This window comes from Drosophila miranda, chromosome 3 (genome assembly GCF_003369915.1).
Source record: "Drosophila miranda strain MSH22 chromosome 3, D.miranda_PacBio2.1, whole genome shotgun sequence".
Classification (NCBI taxonomy): Eukaryota; Metazoa; Arthropoda; class Insecta; order Diptera; family Drosophilidae; genus Drosophila; species Drosophila miranda.
Window position 1 is genome coordinate 22,994,515 of NC_046676.1, and position 22,380 is coordinate 23,016,894.

Consider the following 22,380-nt stretch of genomic DNA (forward strand, 5'->3'; position numbering starts at 1 on the left):
GTTTGGGATACCCTTCTCCGTCTACTTGTGTGAACTCACATTGCGTCCGCGCTTGGGCGTTGATGTCTTCCTGGCTTTTGATGCACTACGCTGCTGTTGCTGCTGTTGCTGCTGCCCCTGGGGAGGACGGCGTGCAGTGCTGCGGGACCTGGTGGCGGTTCCATTGCCCCTTCCTAGTGAAGTCTTCTTAAGACCTTCGCTGCCTACACTTCCTCCACCGCCACCCACGACGCGCTGGAATGCAACTCCTGTGAGCACTGGCTCTGGAGCTCTGCAGTTGTTGCTTTTTTGGACGGTGGATGCAGACCTGGCAGCTGGACGCTTGCTATTCTTCAGGTTGCTTTTGCGCGGTGGCATCTGGCCGGATCGCCCCGTGCTTGCAGCACTAGTCCCGGACAGTGACTTCGACTCGTGCTCAGAGCTCTTGAGAACCCCTTGGCCTGTTCCAAGAAGGCCCTTGAGGAGAGGGTGACTGGGGATGTAGCTGTCCGCCATAGGTACAAGATAGGGCGAATCAGCGCCACTTGTGGTAGCCATGCTATTGCTAATGGGCTCATCGGCCTGTGAGCTGCTGGCCAGGTGCTGCTGCAGAGACCGGGTGCTGGTATGCTCCGACAGCGGTGCGAACGGCATCTCTATTTCCGCGCAAATCTGTTTGATGAGGAACTTCTGCTGGCGATCAAACTCTACTTGCATACGCAGGCTCTCGTCATACTGGTACTGAACCAGCTTGTTGAATCGATCCTTGTTGGCCTGGAGGTAGTTTCTCAGCTTGTCCACTTCGTTGGGGGCCACAGCCATCTTGTTCACCTCGTTCAAAGCGCGCTCGATCATGAGGTCGATTTCTTGGTCCAGAGTGGGGTTTGGCTGCTCCAAGCGCTGAGCTTCTTCCATCTGGTGGCAGCCGCTGTGGGCCTCCACCTCCGCATCCGCCTTGGGCTGCATGTGCTCCACCAGCACCTGGGACGGCTCAACGGTACAGCAACCAGCACCGATTCTGTCGGAGTTCAATTCGACCATATTGATTGACGGAGTCAGAGGGGTTGTGGCACTATTTTCCTGTGTGTCTGCGCCCTGACATACGGCAGTGGCCGGCTCGGTAGACACGGATGGTGGAAAGCATGTCCGCTCAAAGAGCATAATACGATCTTTAATACTGCTCAACCTGGGCTGCGAGACTGTCAGCAGGGAACTGTCAAGAGACTCGGGTGCCACCGGCTCAAGCTCCGGATTCTGAGGGATGGGCGGGTTGACCTGAATGGTTGGTATATTGGTATCCTTGGCATCCTTGGCATCCGCCACTTCAGGCTCGAGAGACTGGTTGGAGCTATTTGGTAGCTCGAAGATGTACGTTTCGGCCTGCTGCAGATTCAGCTGCGGCAGACCCCGCCGTCTGGCCACGGAGATGTAATTGCCAATGTTTTCACTCCTGTCTTGGCCCGCCACGACTCTGACCGGTTCAAACTTATTTTCCAGGTGAAGATCCGTAGCGATATGCAACCTAGAGCCATTGCTGCTGCTAGAACCCGATCCGGAGGGTGCGTCCAGAGAGATACCGGATATATCGGTCGTCGCAAATGGGATCGTGGCTGTGGTTTCAGTCTCCTCCTGGCTCAGAGTCTGGCTCTGTTCGACCTCTGCCCGAAACTTCTCCATTGTCTTGCTGGAAAATTAGCTAAAAATGTTTGCTACCTAAATTTTGAGAGAGACTTTCAAACCGACTCCGGAACGAAGGCAAATCAATTCAAACAAAAACTAAAAATATCCAGTTAGTTCAGTTGCTACTAGATGGAAGCCTTCATGTTAGACAGTTCATACGAAATGGTTGCCTCCCACAACGTAAATCAACAAAAAGTAGGGTAAACATTAGTGGACATCGATTATTGATAATTGATTTATGATTGATGTGACGTCTAGCATAGCCGAAGAATACGATTTGCTGGACCTGCTGGTGTCTGGACTGAAAAGGAGTAGATTTTAATTGAATCACAGAATCTCTGGGAAATTTCCATAAGACAAGCAGCAGTAGCAGCAAATAAATCAATTGCTCTCGCTGGATAACAAGACTTGAGCCCAATGCCCTTGCTCGCTTATTTATTTGCACAAGCGATAAGACATTAAAAGACTTCGCTCTCCCCTTCCGGAATCCAAAGTGGGAGCTGAAGTCCGTAATGCGCTTAAGTCCGGCACAAAGTCCGTGTTGAATCTGCAAAGTGAACCTTGTAAAACGGATAGCGGAAAAGGCAAAGAAGAAGGCAGAAGGGATGGGATTGGAGGCGAACCCAAAAAAGGAGCTTTCAGCAACAATTTATAGCTGGAAAAAACTAAAGATTGAGACCCTGGGATGGGACTTCATTCTCCCAGCGGATGTGATTGTTTCAATCGATGACCAATTTGATGACCATGTTACGCCATCGGACCGTCCATTGGACATACTACAAAGTTGATTTGAATTTATTACAAAACGCATTTACTTTACTTTCCATCCTGATTTCCCAGGCCAGGCACGTAGCCACATGCCTATCCACCCAACCTCCAGTTCTGCTCTTCCCCCACGACCAAGCAGTGGTTAATTTTTAATCAAAATAAAGAAGAAAAAACGAAGGAAAACTACTGCCCCGGCTGGTGGACTTTGGGACATTTAGCAGACTCAGCTGTTTGCTCCAAGTCGGAAATTGTATTTTGGCCACTTGGCTCATTTTTGTCCAAACCTCATCATTATCATCATCGTGCTTATCGGTCCCCGTCATCAGCAGCAGCTACAGCTCCTCCTCCAGGTTCAGTTCCTGTTTCTGTAAGTCATGCAAACTGTTACTTGATAAGTCCATTGCATTTGGGGGGGGGATGGATGGTTACAGTAAGTTGGCGAAACTTCTCCACTGAGAGAATGCGGTTGTATAGTCCAGGACTTCAAAACATTCCCACAATTCCTAAGAGGGAAAGAGAGAGAAGAAGAACCTGTTGAACATCACACTAGAGACCCTCGATCAAGATCTTCCATATTCTTTCGGCAGTAGGTGAGTCAATACATATACTGTAGAAATAATCTTCTTTACCAAGAAACATATAAACAAACATCATTCTTGGCATTGGTTTCTGCCGGTTGATCTCTCTGTGTGGAAACACCGATTATTTTGGATGTGCAGTACAGTCTATGTGAAGGAATGTCTACGTCTTCCAAGGAACCGAGCTTAGCCGTGGTGTCACCGCGTCTATTGGGTGTGGGTGCTTGTTCAGAGCCTTAGTGCAGAGCAAGCATTTCCCTCAGTGCGTGGCACTCATCAGCTGGAGTAGCTCATTGGCCACTTCCTCTCATTCCTCTCCCCCACCACTACTCTCGGGCTTTAGACAGGACGAGTAATTTGTTGTCAGGCAAAATGTTAATAAGGCAGCAAGTTGCTGCTGCTGCTGCTGCTGCTGCTGCGGCTGTTGCTGTGGAAGCCACAAGTGGCCAACGTGCCTGCCGACGGCAATGGGAATAGGGAATCTTGAAGGGAATGCTGCAGTCCTTGAGCATCCTGTGGAGTATGTACGTGGGGCCACTTGAACTGTTACACCAGAAGACGATATAACCACAGAACTCAGGTTTACTGGCCTCCAACAGGTGAAAGTGAATCGATTTTCCCCTTTTACCCGTACACAGAGCACAGTCCTGGCCAACTTAAGCAGTACTTATTGTTTGGCAAACTTTATATTTAATTAGTAGCAATCGCCTGGTGGGGAGGGAGGGCGGAAAGAGTTCCAAATCTGAATCCAAACGAAAACTCCCAGCAGCTTTGACTCGAAATAAACAGTTGCTCCTCATGTCGAAGGAGCCCCAAAAGTTTCAAAATTATCACGCAAATCAAAAGAAAAAAATTCCACGAAACTATTTTGGACAAAACTTTTGTCAATGGCTTAACTTGCCCCAGTGGCCGCATTTGTGGCGGAGAGAGATGTGAGAGAGCGGGCTGACAGGGGGCAGGGGCCCGTTGAGTACTCAAGTAAATTACAAGCTTTCATAGTCTTGGATTATTTAACCGCAGCAAGGAGTAGCTGTTGGAGTGTGTGGAACAAGTGTTATCAAAACACACACACACTCACACGCACGCACTCAGGCGCACAGGATAGTGGCAAACAGGATGGCAAACAGGATCCATATGGTTTCGTATAAAGAGGGAAATTTTACAACCAGCATAAGAAAGTCACTTAACGTGGGGCAATGGCACATTATGTGGCTAAGAAAGGGCCAGAGCCAGTGGCAGTGGCTGTGGCAATGGCAGTGGGCCGAGAGGCTCGAGCGATGTGGCGACTGAAAGTTAATTTTGGCCGGAAAACGTAAGCCAACCAAAATGTGTGCACAAAATGAGCAGGAAAGCGGAATTCCACTAACACTGTGGCAGGAGGCTGTTCTGGTAAGGGAGGACGAGCAGAGAGTAAAAACATTTTGCCTAAACTATGCCATTAACATAGAAAACTTTCATACCAGACGTAGCTCTCAATTCTTCACCCTCATACCTTATACCTCTCCCTCTCCCTCTCCCTCTCTGTCTCCCTACCATTCACTCTCCTCACTTAGCTTTCCAGCCGACTCTTCGAAGCACGTAAATACTTGCCAGAAACTTGCACGAATTAACAACACAAAGTTTGTCCTGCTTGTGTGACGGGAAACTTGGATAAAATAATACAAAACTGCCACTGGCAAGTGACAATAACAGGGAAGGGTGAGCAAGAGGGGTGAATAAAGATAGACAGAGAGGGCAGAGGACATATGCTTCATCAGCAGAGTTTGTCCAATTCGGCAGATGGTGAAAAGGATTGCGCCTGAGAGGAACTGAAAGCCAGTGTTCAGTCCTTGGCCCTCAGTCTCCAGTCACCAGTCCGCAGACTTTACTGTTCAGTGCCAAATGTCAAACAATTTGTGGTCTCCGAGTCTACCCCACTCTCTCTCCTGTTGTATTTGAAGTTCTGGCCTACAGGCTATTGGCCAAAGTACGAGTATTTATAGCTGAAAACTTTATGACTGCCAAGACCAGACCTAAGCCAACGTCCATAAAAAGCAAAACACTGCTTTCTGCGCTCCGTTCTCCGTGCTCTGTGCTGCTTAATGTTTTCTGTGTGCTGGGCGCTCCTCCTCTAACACCGCCCCCAGTATAACCGCATAATTGCCGCTAAAGAGTGTTTCGTGTCCAATGCGGATTCTAGTCTGGTCCAACTATAACTCATTATGGCTAATGAGTGTTATTTGTGCCCTGCGGCAGCGCCAACCTTCATTTTGCATGGGCGTAGCAAGGCGAAATTTCGAACAATTCGTAGAACGAGTATGGGTACTACTCGTCGCACACAGACACAGCCAAACAGATCTTCACTCTGGCCAAAGAGATACAATTTAACTGACAACAAAAGCGGCAACGAGTGACAGCTCGTGTCAACTGCGTGCCAGAAAGAGACGTGCCTAGAGAAAAACTGAAAAAGAGGATTAAATATAATTACGCCACTGCTTGAAATCCTTACTCCGAGTGGTCTACACGGAGTTGGCTTGCATGAATTTCGAATTCAATGAACCACATTTTTCTGTACTCTCGTCTCGTCAGAGGTCCTACTTTTTATGCTGATCGCCAAGTTGTCGACCTGTTGCTCCATTGAGTGGCAATAAAACAAAATGAATTAAGAATTAAGCGATCGCATAAATTGTTTTTATTGTTTTTTCTTAAATGGGGTGGTTACAAGGGGGCCTGCAACTGACTTTTATCACATGTAAATCGAAATGACGCGTGTGCTGGAAGGCAGTAGCAATAAACGTGGCCAAAAGGCATATGCATAATACATATTACGTATACGTATATGTGAGCAAATGAACGAAAAGGAATGAATAAACGAAATAAATAAATAAAAAGGCGCAACAGTCTCATCGATTTTCTCGCATTATAAGGACTCAATTCGGAGGCGAGGCAGCTTCACGTGTCTTCCCCCATTTGGGGATCTGGGGGCAGTGCAAACACAACAATTGAAATTTTAAATGGCGCACTGGCAGTGGCAATAATGAGATGATAATCGCGAGGGCGATGGCAAGGACATTTATGCTGATGACGTATGGCAACTCTCGTTTCTTCTTACACACACAACTCCCACCCCCCTTTTGAGCTCTTCGGTTGGGCTGAAAGCTGATAACGTGTGATTTAATGTATTTTTAACGGGTTTTAATCCGATTTACAGTTTAATGGGGCGTATTATTTTGGGGCCGACTCCGCAATGGGTCTCTCCCTCCACTTCAGATTCCTTTTCTTTGACTTGAGCATTTGACTCATGACCAAATCGTCCTGGATCCGTGCCCAAGTGAAAATGAGATTTCCATATTAATTGATGCTGGGAGAACGAAATGCATGCCACAAACCTCTAACCACCAAAAGCTTTCAGTATTTGCGTGAAATATGGATGGAAAATCAATGCAAATATACATTTGTAGCTCTCGTTGGGTCAACCGCATGTCAATCAAGGCCATCAATTTATGCAGCTCTAAATAGGCTACTTCCATATGGGTATGATTGAAGTTTTAATACCCTGAGCAGTGCCCGAAAGCGAGATCTATTCAATATCCTCAAGGGTATTCGAATTATTTTAAACATTTCCTTCTGCTGAATCTTCAAAGGATACAAACGATATAATCGGCTCAATAATAGTTCTTCAGTATGAAAATTATTGCTTTATCTCCGTATCGGCTGCCGCAAATTGTGGCAATCAATGCAGCAGCTAATGCTCCCGCTGTTGCATGAATGCAATTCAATGCATCAACTGGGGTGAGGGTCATGCTAAATGGCTACCGGAATATGCAATTAAATCAGAATTTCTTACTGTTTTCATTTTTAAATTTAAATATCAAGCAACTACAAATGGTTGCACACTATATCCATGACAACCTTGACATATTTCGCCCGATAGTTTGTTGAGATTGTTACGGCCAGAGATATGTATTTGCTAAAATCACTTTAAATTGCCCAAGCAATTTAAACCTCATTTTGCGATCATCAAATGCCTGGCAGATGAGCTTCATGGTGGAGGCAGTCAGCGGAACAGAGATACCAGAATAATTGCAGACAGAGATGGAGACAAAGTGGCAAAGGGGGGATAGAGGGATGGAGGGATGGAGGGATGGAGGGTGCTACTCGTGGAAAGAGAAGCCAAGCCAAATTTGACATTTCATTGAAGGCAGACTCTAGTAACAGGCAGGTGCCCGCCTACCCTTTAATCCAGGGTCAATTCATTCGGATCTAGGCTCCGACAAACAACCATTTTTAAGAGAATGGTTTGAAGTACGAGTGTTTTGCAGGATTTACCTATTCAACTTAGTTTCCTAAGCATCCTAAAAAAGTTTGACTCCAACTGCCATAGCGACTGCCATTTCTAGGGTATTTCGATTGCCCTGTTTATTGTCTCGTCGTTTGGACACACATACACATACACACAGACATCAACAAAAAGTCAAGCTGAAGACAGGCAATTATTTTGTACACTTCTTTTTATGTAATCAATCAGAACCGAATCGTTTCGATTGTGTAATATGTCTAAAAAAGAGCGGGATAAATGAAACAAATTACGAAAATTAGACAAGAGCTAGTCGTCTCATTTGACTCTTTGAGTTTTGCGGTTAAAGTTTTATGACACGAGTACAATCTGGCTGGCTTGTTGGCGTCGAGCAAACACATTACATGCCTCGACTCAATGACGCACAGCCTCACACACGAGACCCAAGAAGCGACAAAGCCAAGCCCAACTTCACGTAACTCAGGTCTTAAGATGTTTATGTTTAAGGTCACGGGCTGGCAATTATAAAAGACTGCGTGCGGTAAAAATAAACTTGAAAAATAATGTACGGGGCGGGGCGTGTACTTGGCGACATCCACTGAGTAGATTCGCATAATTGCAAGCCAAACAAAACCAAAATCAGACCCAAGAAGCAACAGCTGGTAAGTGCGAAATGAATCCGAGACTTATATCTGGCCCAAACTCTTGCCAGAATTTCGGCTTTCAGATACCCAGTAGAAATGAGGTATTTTCGTGTATGAGTAATCTTTATGCATTCTATATTCTACCTCAAAGTCCAAATAATTTGTATGAAATTTCTTTATAGCATTGATGCTTCAGTAGAGAGTATATACGAATGTCGAGAGACGATTTTAGCAAGTACATATAATGCGTTTTCTGTGTTTGTGTATTCTGTGACCACAGCATTGAAGATGAACCTGGAGCTGGAATAATAATCCTTGCAATAATGTTGTTGATTACTACCACACAGAGAGGGAGAGGGAGAGCTGGTACCTAAATTGAATTGCCAAATGGATTCACGTGTGTGTGATTCACATGCCCAATCTCTATCCAATCACATTCATCTGTGTCGGCAGTCCGATGCCTGCACATCTTGCGCTTATTCAAGCATTTCCGGGGACGGGGAACCTTGTTCCGAAATAGAATCACGTACAGGACCAGGACCAATTATTGTCCTCGGCCCCCAATTTATTATGCAGGAAGTCAGTGTGCGAATTAAACTCCAATTTGATTGGGCGCACATCTCATCCCGGATCGGCCAAAATCATTAGCGACTGGTTTTTTTTTTTGCTATCGACTTTTTGTTCTTTTCTGATTTATCATTTGTCATGCCCTGAATCACATTGAGTTTATTTTTTCTGTTGTTTCAAATGGGCGAGCAATTAAGAGCCGACCATGCAAATGGTTCAATAAATATCAATAAATTTCACCAGCAATTGCTGCATTTGCCAATAAATAACAATGGGTCCGAGAGGGCGAATGTCAGTCAGGCAAAGTTTCTAGACCACCGAGCATACAGTGTGAATGGAACTAGTAGCCGTCTAAAGAGTACGAGAATCCGGAAAGTTTGCAGAAAAACCGAGTCCTGCAACCGGACAACAAATCAAGTGCGAAACTAATTGCAAGCAAGGTAACTACTACAAATATTTGCACCCCCAACCCCACACCAGCTGATCTGTGTCCCCCCCCCGGGTCGAGAGCCATGCGGCACATGAGTGATGCACCCGCCTGGACTGAGGCCAAGTGAAAGTTGTGGCCCCGTCCCGCCCAATGGGGGGGTACGGTCCACCACTGCACTGTGTGTGTTTTTTTGACTGCATGGCCAATTGATTGCGGCATAGGCGGAAAAGAAAGTCCACAATTTGCCACCGCCTCAAAGACGTCAATGACCGGGCCAAAAAAACCAACTCGAGTGCGAATATATGTAGTTACTAATCGGTTACACAGCACAGCGTTTTTTAAAGAGCAATCGTACACCAAAAGCCAGCGGCAACGGCTACTAATCAGTTAGCCCCTCATGCTTGACTGCTGCCTTTTCACACTCGACAGAAAATCAACAGAGATAGAAAAAACTTGAAAATAGTTGCAAAAGGGGCAGCGCATTATGAAGCCAGAATCTTGGACACCCTTGTGGTTCAATATCGAAATTGAATAAGCAATGAAGTGGAATATTCAATTGAGTTTCTATGACGAATATGATCGATATCCCATCCCACTTTACTGCCCGTTAAAATCCCCATTTGGGAAAAGGTATCCGTCTCACGATCTATAGCAAGTCTGCCCGATCGTCATCCTCATCGTCATTGTCTGCACAGAGCGTAATTTTTTCGACTGCGCACGCGCACAGCTGAGCTACGTGCTCGGATACCCATGCCCCCGGGCACTTTATCCACCTACCAATCCTCCTGCTGGATGCCCATAGCAAACACGTTAGGCGCCGACCGAGACTGAAAAACTCGCCCAGCAACCCGCTCCCGCTAAGCGCCCGCTTGTTAAGCTGCTCACTACAAATGCGAGAAAAAGAAAGAAAAAATAAAACGAAACGAAACGAAAAGAAAAAGAAAACAAAACGTGAGACGCTTCGTTGCCGGCTTGAGTTGATCAGGCCAGGAGAGGCTTGAAGCTTGGGGCTTGGGGCTTGGAGCTTGAGTGTTGGTAAGAGACTCTTAAGTGCTTGGCTTTCAGTTCAGTTGCGAATTTCATACAACGCGAGACGGTTGAGCATTGAGCGCCGCTAGAATTCGGAAAGATACACTACTTCATTCCACAAAGAGTCACCAAAAAAAAACAAAAAATACGTTTCGCGATTAAGCGGAAATTAGTCAAGCAAATAATAATAAATTATTCATCTTTGTCCGTCCGTGCGAGTGAGTTTGTGCTCGCGTGCAGTCTCAAGTGAAAAGTGCCTCAAGTGTGTTTTGGGGGCAGACCAGATCAGAAAAAAAGACAGCCCCAAGATGATTGAGAGACGCAGTCAACTGGACAAGGTAAGGCGTTCGGCCAGTGTCCGACCACAAATGGAAGACTCTCCTGTTGTTCCCGACTCTATGCTTAGAGAAAACAATAACCTCATCGAGTTCCACACAAACTAGAACTCCATTTCATAATCTGGAGCCCATTAAATATGACCTAAATACGTGAAAACTTTTGCTCTATGACCTGCGAACACTTTGTGGAAAACTTTATCACTCGTTTTGGTTGAAAGTTTTCGCAAATGGCAAAAAGGTAGAGAGGGAAATTTTATTTCCCACCGTTAAAATGACTGGGAACTGAGTTGGGAATCTTAAAACAAAAGCATTTAATTATATAAATGGTCTTTGTGCGGAGAGGGACGACAGTATCCCCCACTAACTTAAGACCTGTAAATATCTGTTTTAAAAACCTCTTAGAGTATACAAAAAATTGGTGTGCCCAATGGGAGTTATCTCTTATGTTAATGGCTGCTCAATCAGCTTGACATTTATTCTAATGATATAATGATACAAGACTTGGAACGGATTTGTTTTTCTGATTGCGATCACAGTGGAGCTGGGGGAGACATAGGGATGGACAATGACAGAGAGCCGATTTCAGTCTGGGACTCACATAGTTGCCGAAGCAACCCATTCAGGTTTTATTTTCTTACGATTCTTTGTTCAATTTGTTTGGCAAAATGATTAATTCTTGGCCATGTGGTAGGTTTTCTTTCGGGTTCTGGTTCTTAGCGGCATGATGATAACAAGATCTGAGAACTCTGTTCTGTTCTGTTCTTCATCATCTGCTATCTAAATATTCGCAAATATACTCGTATCGTCATCTGTTTCTGTTTCTGTTTCATTGTCTGGTCTGTCCGTTGTTGTTTTCCTCGCATACTTGGAAATGATTCAGACTCATTTGCATATGTTTGGCAGTTATAACTTTTGCTTTTATTTGCATTTTTCGGGTCTCGCTGGTAACATTTTTTTTTAAATTCTAATTAATTATGTGCGTGTCAAATTACGTAAGACATTCAGACGCAACGAAAGTAAACGCTGGTATAATTTATGCAAATGGTCGGCCAGAACAGCGGCCCGCTGCGATTACAACGAGTATTTTAAGCCCCCTAATGTGCACCGGAAATCGATGTGCGGTGTCCCGATGTGACGGCATTTTTGGGGAACTGATCGATATATTTAGACGTTTATGCACGATTGGACGTCAGAAGCCGGGTGGATCTGCGTCATAGGGCATGCGCAGCTGCATATAGAGTGGGCTTTGAGTGGGTTTCGGGAGCTGCATATAGGGAATATGTATCTATTCTTCCAAGTTCTAAGCCAATAGATTGGACCGGTGTTCCAATGTGATCTATGTCACGTAGTCCCCCAGCCACACTCAAGCAAAGTATAAGCGGGGATAAAGCGTACATAGAGCATTAATCTCTCTGTCTCTCCAACTCTTTTTTTCTTTCTATCTCTCTCTCTCTCTCTCTCTGTGCTTTAACCCATGGAGAGCTGGTTTGCCTCGTTCTCGCTTTTCATTATTAATGAGACCCAGAGCACACTGAGAGCAATTAAGCTAATAACAAAAACAATTGTACTCTACAGAGTAAGCCAAAACTAAACAGAGCAATGGAGAGATAAGATAGGATGAGTCAGGGAAAAAGAAAGAGAAACAGAGCGAGGCAAGATGAGTCAGAGAAAGAGATTGTAATACAAATGGCAAGGCAATTAGAAGCCAAAAAAAATAAAATAGAAAATGCAACAGAAACAGAAAACAAGTGCAACAGGATTTCATTGCAAAATTCTTTAGATTAAATATGAAGAATGCAATGCTTCCATTAAAACCTATATATAAACTGTAGATTGTTGACCGGATAAGAGCATATCATTTAAAAGGCAATATAATAAATCAATCAACGCACCAGGCGGGACCCGTTCTGTCTGTCCCTGGATTTCCCCCTATATATGCCACATTCTACCCCTCCGATGGCTGCATGTACTCATGAGGTCTGCCGTTTCTATCCGCATTAGCATATTCAATAATGACCAGCATTTCAGTTCACTTCTAGTAATGGCAGCAAAATATGGCTAAAGCTTAAATGTGAAATAAACGGCTTCAGATCTGAGAATAAACAATGAAATGTTGCGTAAAAAATTTGGATATGCAGCTAATTGATAAGTGCGCTTAAGTTGATTACTAGCGGAGCCAGAGGCCGCATTTAAATTAATTAAGGACTGGCCCCCCACAGGCAAACACACGGCATCGCGCACTCGAATCCCTCGATCTCTTCCACTCCATCAGCCTCAACCTCAGCTACAGCGTGTTAATAGACTCTTTTGCAGAGGTGGTATGGGCGTTGAATTTAATTAAATTTACACACACAGATGCACGCAGATATGGGATATGGGATTTTTGCAGAACCATTAAATAAATTACTTCTTTGCTGCGGCTTTTGCCGAGCTTCAGTTTCGCATTTATTGCTGCATTCTAAGAATTGGATTAAATGTAATCAAATGTCTCCGGGCTTCTCCTCTATGCTCTCCCGCCTCAGGATGCACTTTAATTAATTCAAACTAATTACATTGATTATTTGGGCATAAAGTGGTTGTCATTCCTGTGGCACCGCGAGTGGAGAGACGGCCATTAATTAGTTAGTTGATTGACGATAGCATTGCCACGCCCTCTTCGCTAACTGCTATCTCACCTGCCCCTCTGATCATCGCTCTCGCGGCACTAGTTAAACGCGACTTCATCGTACCTAATCTTTGATTATATTCTCAACCGCGATTGTGGGGTAGACAACCCACAGATGCACGCACCTAAACCCACAGTAAAACTTTTCTGGGGGGGTAATTAACTCAGCGGACACAAAACAACATACAAAATAATTGTCATATGCGGGAAAAACAAAACAATAGTAAAAGCAAAAAAGAGCAGGCCGCTAAACAAATAATCAAATGCTCTTAAGCTATGAAAAAATGGCAGGTATGGGAGATAATCATTTGTATTATTTGTATTTTTTTTCCCCCACTCCTTACTTAATATTTATCTGCACGTGTGCGTTCGTAGCAAAAGTGGGTGGTGCAAGGGGGCATGACAGAATAGCTAAAAATATCCACTTCATCCAAAGCGTTCCGCTAAAAGGTCACGTACAAAAACAATCGCCAGATTCTGCTCCAAAAAAAAGAGCAGAGAGAAAACACTCACAAAAAGAGCGAAAGAGTAAAGAGTGCTAAAATGCAAAAGTGTAGAATATAAATGTGTAAAGAGCGTATAGAGTGTAAAAGTGGGAATGAAATTAATTCAAAAACTGACACTCACATACACCCTGGCAATGTCAAGGTCCGACACACTCACTCTCTATCTCTATCTCTCTTCTGGCGGTGTCTCCTCTTCCGATATGCAAAGGCAGCTAATGAGGTTTGGCTTCCACTTTATACAGTAAAACACCATGACCCTGAGCAATGTCAGGGGCCTGGCTCCGCTACGGGGGCTTGTGGTAGTTGTTGCTGCTGCTGCTGCGGGAGCATAAGTGTGACCAGCAAAATACGAGTATACAGAGCAAAAAATAGGTGCAAAAACCAAGTTTAATGCTGTTTGTTATAGTCGTACCCATGCAGAGGGTATTACGAATTTGATCAGGTGTTTGCAACGCAGAGAAGTCAATCATCTGTCCCCCCTTTTTCGTTGCTCCCCTATATGGTTAGTCCCTTCATTTTCTATACTCGTACTGTACTATGTAAAATATATTCCATAGAAAGTGTATCAAATGCTTCGGTAGCCTATTGTTGATATTTCTGTTGCTGTGCTTGTTGTTTGGCTATTCAAATTTTATGCATTGTCAGCAGACAACAAAACAGTTTAGACACTCACACAGTGTTTAAGAACAGGGTGTTGTTGTTTGGTGGGGAAGGAGGGGCCTGCCAACCAAACCAACCAGTCGAACATACAATTCAATTTAACGCTTTGCGCTGCCTGGTTATTTGGTTTTCTAGTTCAAGTTGAGGGTCAATAACTGTTGGCCTGCATCCAACTGAAAAGTTTGGATATCGCTACGACTACGGCTAAGGCTTTGTGCATGCATATGGCTATGGCTGAGTGTTGATTTACAATTTGTACAATTGGCAAACAAATATTGTTGAATTGAATGGCGGAAAAAACACAAATGCAAATAGCCGCATCTGATTGTAGACCCTCTCATCAGACAGCAGCACTGAAACTTCAGCCAAACATTCGCCGCTCCCTCCCATCTGTCTGTCTGTTGATATTTAGCAAGGGCAAGCTGCGGGTGTGCCGTGAGAGAGGGACTGGAGGTGCGAAGTGGGATGTGGGAGGTGGAAGAAAGGCAACCCACTGACTCAGGGCCCGGTTCAACGTGATTCATACTTGGTTGAATGCTTTACAAATCTTGTTTGCCTGCGACTTAATGCATTTCGAGGGTAAAGGTTAAGCAGTCAAAGGGTCGGCGAGCAAAAGAGGAGGAAAGAAGGAGAAAGAGAGATGGGAATACTACACGTGACTTGCTTTGAAGCAGATTAGCACTTGTATACTCGTACAGAATCGACATTCGAGGACAGCGTACCGTCTGTGTACTTATTTATGTAAGTGCGCATTGATTACCCTCAACATACGAACGGTTAATAAAGTACTTTTAAAAGTTGATTCCAATTAGCACATTGGGGTAGATCATGCCGGTCTCCGAGCCGGTTTACTTTAAGCAAATAATGAACCTAGTACAAATAGAAAATAAAAACTAAACAAATTGGAGGGGAAATCGCAAGAAACAAAATTGATAGATGAATGTGCACGAACAATAGCCTGAAAGTACGGACAAACATTTTTGAACCATGGAACTTGTTATTTAGCACAAAAAAGACCCAAACATTCTCGAGAAATGTCTAAACTCTTTTCTGGTTTTATATTTCTTTTATTTGAATTTCTATTTTTATTTGTTGGTTTGCTTCCATACTCTTTTAAGCTTCCTCCAAACCCCCATCGCAGTTGCATCTCGTACATTTTTGCATATTCAATTCCGATTTTGGGTTACTGCTGGATTTCTGGTTCTGTACGGAGTTTATTATTTAGTATGCAGGCAGGCCGCCTGACGAGTTCAAGGCGGTTCCGGTAGATCCCAACTGCAAATGCACACACAACCAATCATCATCATTATCATCATCATCATCTGAAATATAGGTTTTTATTGTAGTGGAACGAGACCTGTCGTCGAAACTCGGTCAAACCGACGGTGAGCCGAGCCAGATCAGGTATGTAGGTTCAGTGAACTGCAATGAACTACAGATACTCGTACTCTGCGGATTCTCTCTGGCATTGAGAGCGGTGAGCAATCGATAGGGAGAAACTGAAACTGAAACTGAAGCTGAAGCTAGCTCTCCATTCCCGTGGGCGATGCTAGCAAAAAGTGTGTCAGGCAATTACATTGAAAGCTTGACTGTCAGCTTTTCCTAAACCAGTTTATGGTTAAAAGCGGCACACGAAATCACCAACAGAAGCAGCAGCGAGAAAGCTGTGCAAAGAAGTGCTCTCTCGCGTGCTCTCTCTCTCTCCCTTTTCGATCATGTGCAAACTTTTACATTGACTGCAGGCAGCGCTGACTGCGACTGCGACTGCATGATTAGCTGTAGTTGTACCTGTAAAAGTGGGCTACGTGATGAAATATAAGCAGCGCATGCGCTGCCCGATGCCAGTCGTCGCGCAGCCGCTCACATGTGTGCACTTCTCAGAACTCTCGTGCTTGAGCTCTGGCAATAGTTCTGGCCGCGTTTCCCACTCTACATTCTCATAAACTGCCAAAATGGCTTCCACTCCGGCCCGCAGTGTCTACATTACGAACGAGGTGAGTTTCCTGCTTTGCCAAAAAAAATAAATGCCAGCCCGTTCGCCAGTCAGACATGGAGAGAAAGAGGGTGAGAGGAGGAGAGAACGGAATATAAAAAGAATATGAAATAAATTATAAAGTGGCCCGCAGGCACTTCTGATGAGTGCCCTGGCAGCTAATTAGTGCTGCCTCATTAAAACCAAACCAAAAACAAATGAAACCAAACGAAACTGTTGCTTGGACACTCTACCGTAGACCCGAGAACGCTACGCGACTTAGATCCCATGGAGCAAGCGGTGGTTGCGACCCATAAACATGGGAAAACGAAAGGGAACCTGAGAATAGTCGGGCAGCAGCCACTGCCACTTGAATGTAATTGCGAAACAAAAGCATCGTTTATGCCGGGAACTCAACTCGCAGAGGTCAGAGGGCTATGGCACAAACACTATGCCATTCAGATCCCTTTCCCTATCCCTATCCCAATCCTGTGCCCAGCCAAGGCGCAAAATATCTAAATTAATAATCAATGAAAACAATTAGCGCATAGACAAACAGCGGGCATATTTGAGAGAACTCGTTTTCAACACTTTTGCTTTTACCGCCGCTGCTGCTGCCGGTGCTCTGGCTAAGCCTTTGGCCCAGGGCCTACAGCCCAGAAAACAGAACACCCATAACCAGTACCCCGCTTCAATATTGGATTTGAAATGATTAGAATAAATTAGTATTCATTTTCGGCAAAGTCGGGGAACAAACAGCTGCAGGGCCCGGGCCACTCGTTCGGATCAACTTCGTCAGTGGCTCGACTCAACTCGGTTCTGGGCACGATGATATAAAAACGAATCGCAAAATTCAATAGAAAGCAACAGTAAAATTCAAACATACAACGAAAGCAAAAGCAAAAACACTGAGAGAAAAACAAATTCAAAGTTCGTCTTGGCCGCAAGCCATCAACAAATACATAAATGAGAAGGAGTCAGAAACGTAGGCAGCGAGTCGAGACGAGAGGAGACATAACGAAAGCAAAGAAAAATCAAATGCTAATTATATACAAATTAAAAATGTGGCTAATTGTGAGTGAAATTGAGTGAAATCAAGCAAATAAAAATAAAAAGCATAATGACTAACGCAGGTCAATGGCAGCCAAGCGGGAACGAGTGAAAAAGTTATTAATATTGGGCAGTGGACTGGAAAAGTCTTAAATTGATAAAATACAGAAAAATACAGTGACTGAGCAGGGCAGTTGTGCAGCGTTTAAGTAGGGACTGATTACTCAATGATGATTGGGTTATGCTTTGACTAAGGATAAGGCGTATATACATGTGCACACCCTTTAGGTACCATGTCCCAGACTTTGTGGCACTGCAGAGAGGCAGAGAGGCCTCCCTTCCTATTAATTAGTACTTCTCTGCCTAAGCGCAAAAGTTTAACGACATTTAGTTTCGTAGACTGCAACTATAATTACACTTAAAGGGAAATGAGTAAGAGTCAGTTCTGATTCTGACAACCGCCCAAGCCATCCCAAAATACCAACGCCCCCTATCAACGCCCTTCCAAACACCCCACCTATAGCATTTTGTTAGCAAAGTAATTACCGTATATTGACTGTCGGCAAACAGAAACTTTTTTGTAGGCGGCCGCCTCAACTTGATGAATCTTCAAGTTCTTCAATCTCTTTGGCTGTTTGCTGGATGTATGGAAATATATTTACTATTTGGATCCTTACTGGTGCCGCGCCCACGCACGGTTTGCGCCCACAAAATGGTAGCGCGGCTCTTCTGTTTGCTTGGCCCGCGTTTAGCCTATTGTTTGCTCATCTAATATTTGTCAAAAATTCTGAGTAAGAATAACGAAAAGATTATTGCGCGCTCGAATCAACAGAATGTCGGTGCCCCACACATACCCGCACACACACGGCCACTCAAGCTCGAGTGCCGCCAAACGATGGCAACAATTGGTTGCCAAGAAGGCGTATGAGTGACATGCTGAGGAGCAAGCATAGCTCATACGCCCCGTGTGGTGAAAAAACTCGTTCCGACCAACATCGGGCCACACGCAAATCTCTTTCGCAAATACTTCATAGTGCTTTTGACCGTAATTTGATTTGGTCGAATGGAAACAAATTCAATTTGTATTGCATAAAGCAACATGCAACATTCACCAGGCGAAAGAAAAGACCGGTAAATACTCATGCTGTCAGAACCCTCCCCTTCTACCCCTTCTACCCCTCTACCCTCCTCCCAATTTTCATTCTGTGGCACTTGAGAGGTTTTTTTCATGCAAATAGAATCTGACAGAAAATGCATTCTTACGCACAATTCACTTAGTGTGGAATTGTGTACGTGTGTATCTGTGTGTTTCGGTGGCTTTGCATATAAATCAAGCTGCAAAAGCAGCTCGAGTTCCACACACTTGGGCTCCGCCCCACTAGCAGCTTGTCCTGTAATTTATATTTGTTCAAAATAGTTTTGATGTGACTTTAATTAGAGAGAACCTTTTCCACTTTGCCCGAAGTTGCTCAGTTTGTAATAAATGGCTAACATAGTTGGGCCATCTTTATATAAATCAATGATGGAAATGTATTCATAGCAACAAAGAGTTGCAGAGAACACTTTTCTGCTTGGCTGAATCGGAGCCAAAAAGAGTTGCCTGCGACCCAGAAAATTTTGCAACTTAAACAATCATTGTCCACTTGGTATGCGCATTATTATGCAAATGCGGATTTAACGAGAAACAAAGTCCAAACGGAATATGAATTTGGTTTTCATTCGAATGAAACAACTGAATATCAAAACAGGATGTTTGTTTATTTTTATATTTCCACCCGAGTAAATCACAATGACGACTCCACGGTTGATTTGTGGCATCCGTAAATACATTTCAATACATTTTTTAATTTTTTGAGCTCGGTCTATCGAGTTGTGTAAGGTTTTCAAGCTATGTGGCAAAAAGCCATGCAGAATCTTTTGTCGACTCCCTCTCTGCCTGTCTGCGTGGGTCAAGGGTCAGGGCAAAGATATGTTCAGTTGTTTAATTAAGCGGCAACATGTGGCCGTCTTTGCTTGCACCTTGCTGGCAATTTGTGTCAGGGCTGCCACAGAATCTCAAAAGTGTTGGCGGCATACAAATAAACGCTCGTTTAATTGTTTTTCGAGTAACAATTAGACAGTCGCAATTGCAGAGTCCGACCTATGGGTCTGGCAAAGTCAGTGTCAGCTGACCGATTGTCATGGCTCGTTGGATGTCCTCTCCCTCTCCTCTCATCTCCTCACCCTGCCGGACCTGACCCAACCTGCACTCGCTTTAATGCTTTGATTTCTGTTTTGCGAGCATTAAGTGCTGACCCAGACACCCAGCCGTTGATGGATTTTTGATATATATACGTACATACTCGTATACGTCCAGTATATGCCGTGTATCTAGACATTAGGCCATTTCCAAAAGCGGGCTCAAAGTTCATTGCATTTGGACCTTTTGCCTTGGATGGCTTTCGAAATGCGTGAAATTTTTTTGGCAGGGGCTGGGAAAATTCACTCACTGCCAAATGGAAAAGCTCGATGCATCCGCCAACAGACACAGCTTGGCAACAAAAACTGGTTACGCTTGGCAAATGCCACGCGGCAAGTTGGCCTTGGTCTAATCCACTTTTTAGAATCCCCAGCTCGTAGAATCGGCTCCCAGCAGCATCAGCAGCAGCAGCAGCCCCAGCCACAACAGCAGCTCCATTCAACAGCAACAGGCAGAAACAGGCGGGTAACAAATTGTGGCAGAGCTCCGGTGGCTGCCAGTGGCTGCCAGTGGCTGCCAGCGGCTGCCGTTGCCTGGCACTCTAAAACTTGATATGTTTGGCCTACGATTAGTCCGTGAGCCATGAGCCGCATTCGGGGCCTGGGTTGCCCGCCCAGAACATTGGCCAAGTGGCAGCAGTGGAGATCGGTTGTGGAGCGGGTCGCATTGGTTGCATGACAGAAACTTGACTTTGCACCGTTTGAAAGCGGACCACACCTAACAAGTGGCGTTCAAGTGCGAATACCGAACATTTCAAATCAGCCAAGATCAATGTGCCACAGAATGAGCTTCAACAATGATGTACTGCCTTCAATCATTCATTCCTCAATCAGTGTTTAATTGAGCCACTTATTCTTATTTTGCAGATAATTATCACAGCCATGGACCGATTCGTCTGGTTCGTTCTTCTGGTGGTGATGTCCCACCTGGTCACGGAGTTCACCCGCGTCTCCGGCTATGCCCGCGGCCCACGTCACGAACTTGTGCTGTTAAACGATGTAAGTAACCATGTGGCCTGTGGTAGCCTGCTCACAGTTCACTTTAAAGCATAAAGTGATTTTTATGGCCACAGTTGAATGTCATTTGCTCACTCAGCATATTCCCCCTGGCGTTATTGTATGAGTATTCGAATTAAAATATGAGCTCCGATCTTTTCAGACGATGCTGCAACCGATGCCAGTACAGAATATGCTGCTCTACCCCAGCCACGAGTACGGCCAGTACCAGCAGCGTCCGTCCATGAACAGCCTGCAGCAGAATGCAGCTCTCCTGTTCAGTAGCCTGGCTGCAGGGGCAGGAGCAGGTGCGGGAACAGGAGCATCTGCTGAGCCCAGCAGCAACGCCGCCATTCTGGCGGTGGGTGACAGCCAGCCTGCACACAATTCGGAGCCCAGCTATCCCCTCTTCAGTCTGCGCCCCTTAATCGACAGCATTTTCGAGGTGAGCTGGCCGGGATTATTTCCATTCGAGAGTTGCTGATTTTGCATTTGAACTTTCCGCAGATTCCCATTTCGACGCTGCGGGCTGTCAACAATATGGTGGGACGTCTGACCGGTAGCTATCGGCAGGCAACGGCGGAAGTGTCGCAAAAATCTGTGGCAGAAGGAACGGTTCTGCCCTTGGGCCATCCCAGCTCCAATCCCACCGCCGATTCGAAGTTCTCCGTATCGCAGCGCAGGGCAATGCGCGAGGAGATGGCGTAACTCAAATCCCGATTAGTTTGTAGTTGTGCATGAATGTTGGCATTTCTCTATGTGAATGCTAGAGTGTTTAACGTGTGTTTTTTTCGTGTGCATTTATATAGTTTGTTTCTTAATGTTTGACTTTTGTGATATATGTAACATTGTTGTAAGACTAGCATAAGGACGTTTATGTCCGCCCAAAAAAGAAAATCCAAAAAAACTACATGTATTTACGTCTAAAATAAATTTACAAGAAAGAAAATACGAAAATCTCCAGATCAATGGAGCTCAAATACTGCTTGCAAGTGGTTCAAGACTAAACTCAAGTGCTTTAATTCTTGTGCCTAAAAGATGCAGCAAAAAACATCGCAAGAGATGGCAGTGCTTCTGAAACTGCATGTGCTGCCGACGACTGCTTTAATATTTCATGCGCCTAAAAGCTGCAACATTAAATCAACAACAGAGATTGCAGTGCTATTAAAACTGTGCGCAGCCCTGTTCAAAGTATATATTTTGGAAAGAAAATTCAATAAATAAATATAAATATATAATACATGAAAAAATGAAAACGTGTCATGCCCAAATATTGCTTCCTGGCCAAAAGTTAATAAACACATCAATCGGCATCGTTCGACAGTCGATAACCTCCTCCTCCTGACCCTTCGAGCAATCTGTGAATAAAAGGTTATCAAATGCTCATGGACTTCGTCGTATTTCCCTTTGTAATTGGTTTGAAAATGAGAAATATGTTAAATTCTGATTGAAAATTCACTAAAATGAAATTCAATTTCAAAAGACCCTGGGATAAAAGAACATCGAGAAAATGAGCAAACAGCAAACCATTCCCAAGTAATTGATGTGTGATGCAAGGGACATACGAAAACCAAATCGAAAAGAATTTTTTTTAATTATATTTTCTTGTTGGACCCTTTTTGGTGGCATTTGGTTTTTGGCCATCGCATTCTAAATTATCAAGCACGTGCACAGCGGATTTCGGCCAGACATCCGAGACTTTGGCACTGGCAGAAGGCAGAAGGCAGAAACACATTAACACAGATGGTGGCACTGGCCGGCATTTGAATACCTAATGATCAAATGGTTTGAACAAAAGAAGAATGCCCACCGCTGGTGCCGCACTGGGAGCATGCGGCGATGGCGGAGGGGAGGTCTGCTGGAGCCCCAAAAACCGAAAGAGAAATGGATATGCCAATGGGCTCGTATCTGTCGTTCGGCTCGATAGAAATTAGCAAACTTTCCGACAGACTTCTTTTGTTTGCTCTTTCCACCACACCGCATTCAACGCTTCAATGCAATCCC

At 44.6% G+C, this 22,380-nt stretch overlaps 2 protein-coding genes across 5 annotated transcripts; one reads left to right on the forward strand and one right to left on the reverse strand.

Moving 5' to 3' along the window:
* Positions 1–21: 21 nt before the first annotated feature.
* LOC108158014 lies at positions 22–1,656 on the reverse strand. The gene has a single exon (XM_017290156.1). It carries the CDS (start codon positions 1,654–1,656, stop codon positions 22–24), a length of 1,635 nt encoding a protein of 544 aa, XP_017145645.1.
* A 7,126-nt stretch (positions 1,657–8,782) lies between these two features.
* On the forward strand, positions 8,783–21,320 carry LOC108160794. Of its 4 annotated transcripts, none has more exons than XM_017295007.2 (4): positions 8,783–8,932; positions 20,248–20,379; positions 20,540–20,821; positions 20,884–21,320. In XM_017295007.2, exons 2-4 carry the CDS (start codon positions 20,263–20,265, stop codon positions 21,082–21,084), a joined length of 600 nt encoding a protein of 199 aa, XP_017150496.1. In that variant the 5' UTR covers positions 8,783–8,932; positions 20,248–20,262; the 3' UTR covers positions 21,085–21,320. The 4 variants fall into 4 exon arrangements, with proteins under 4 accessions (XP_017150496.1, XP_017150494.1, XP_017150493.1 ...); XM_017295005.2 differs by lacking the exon at positions 8,783–8,932 and adding an exon at positions 9,994–10,289; XM_017295004.2 differs by lacking the exon at positions 8,783–8,932 and adding an exon at positions 15,971–16,114.
* Positions 21,321–22,380: the final 1,060 nt, after the last annotated feature.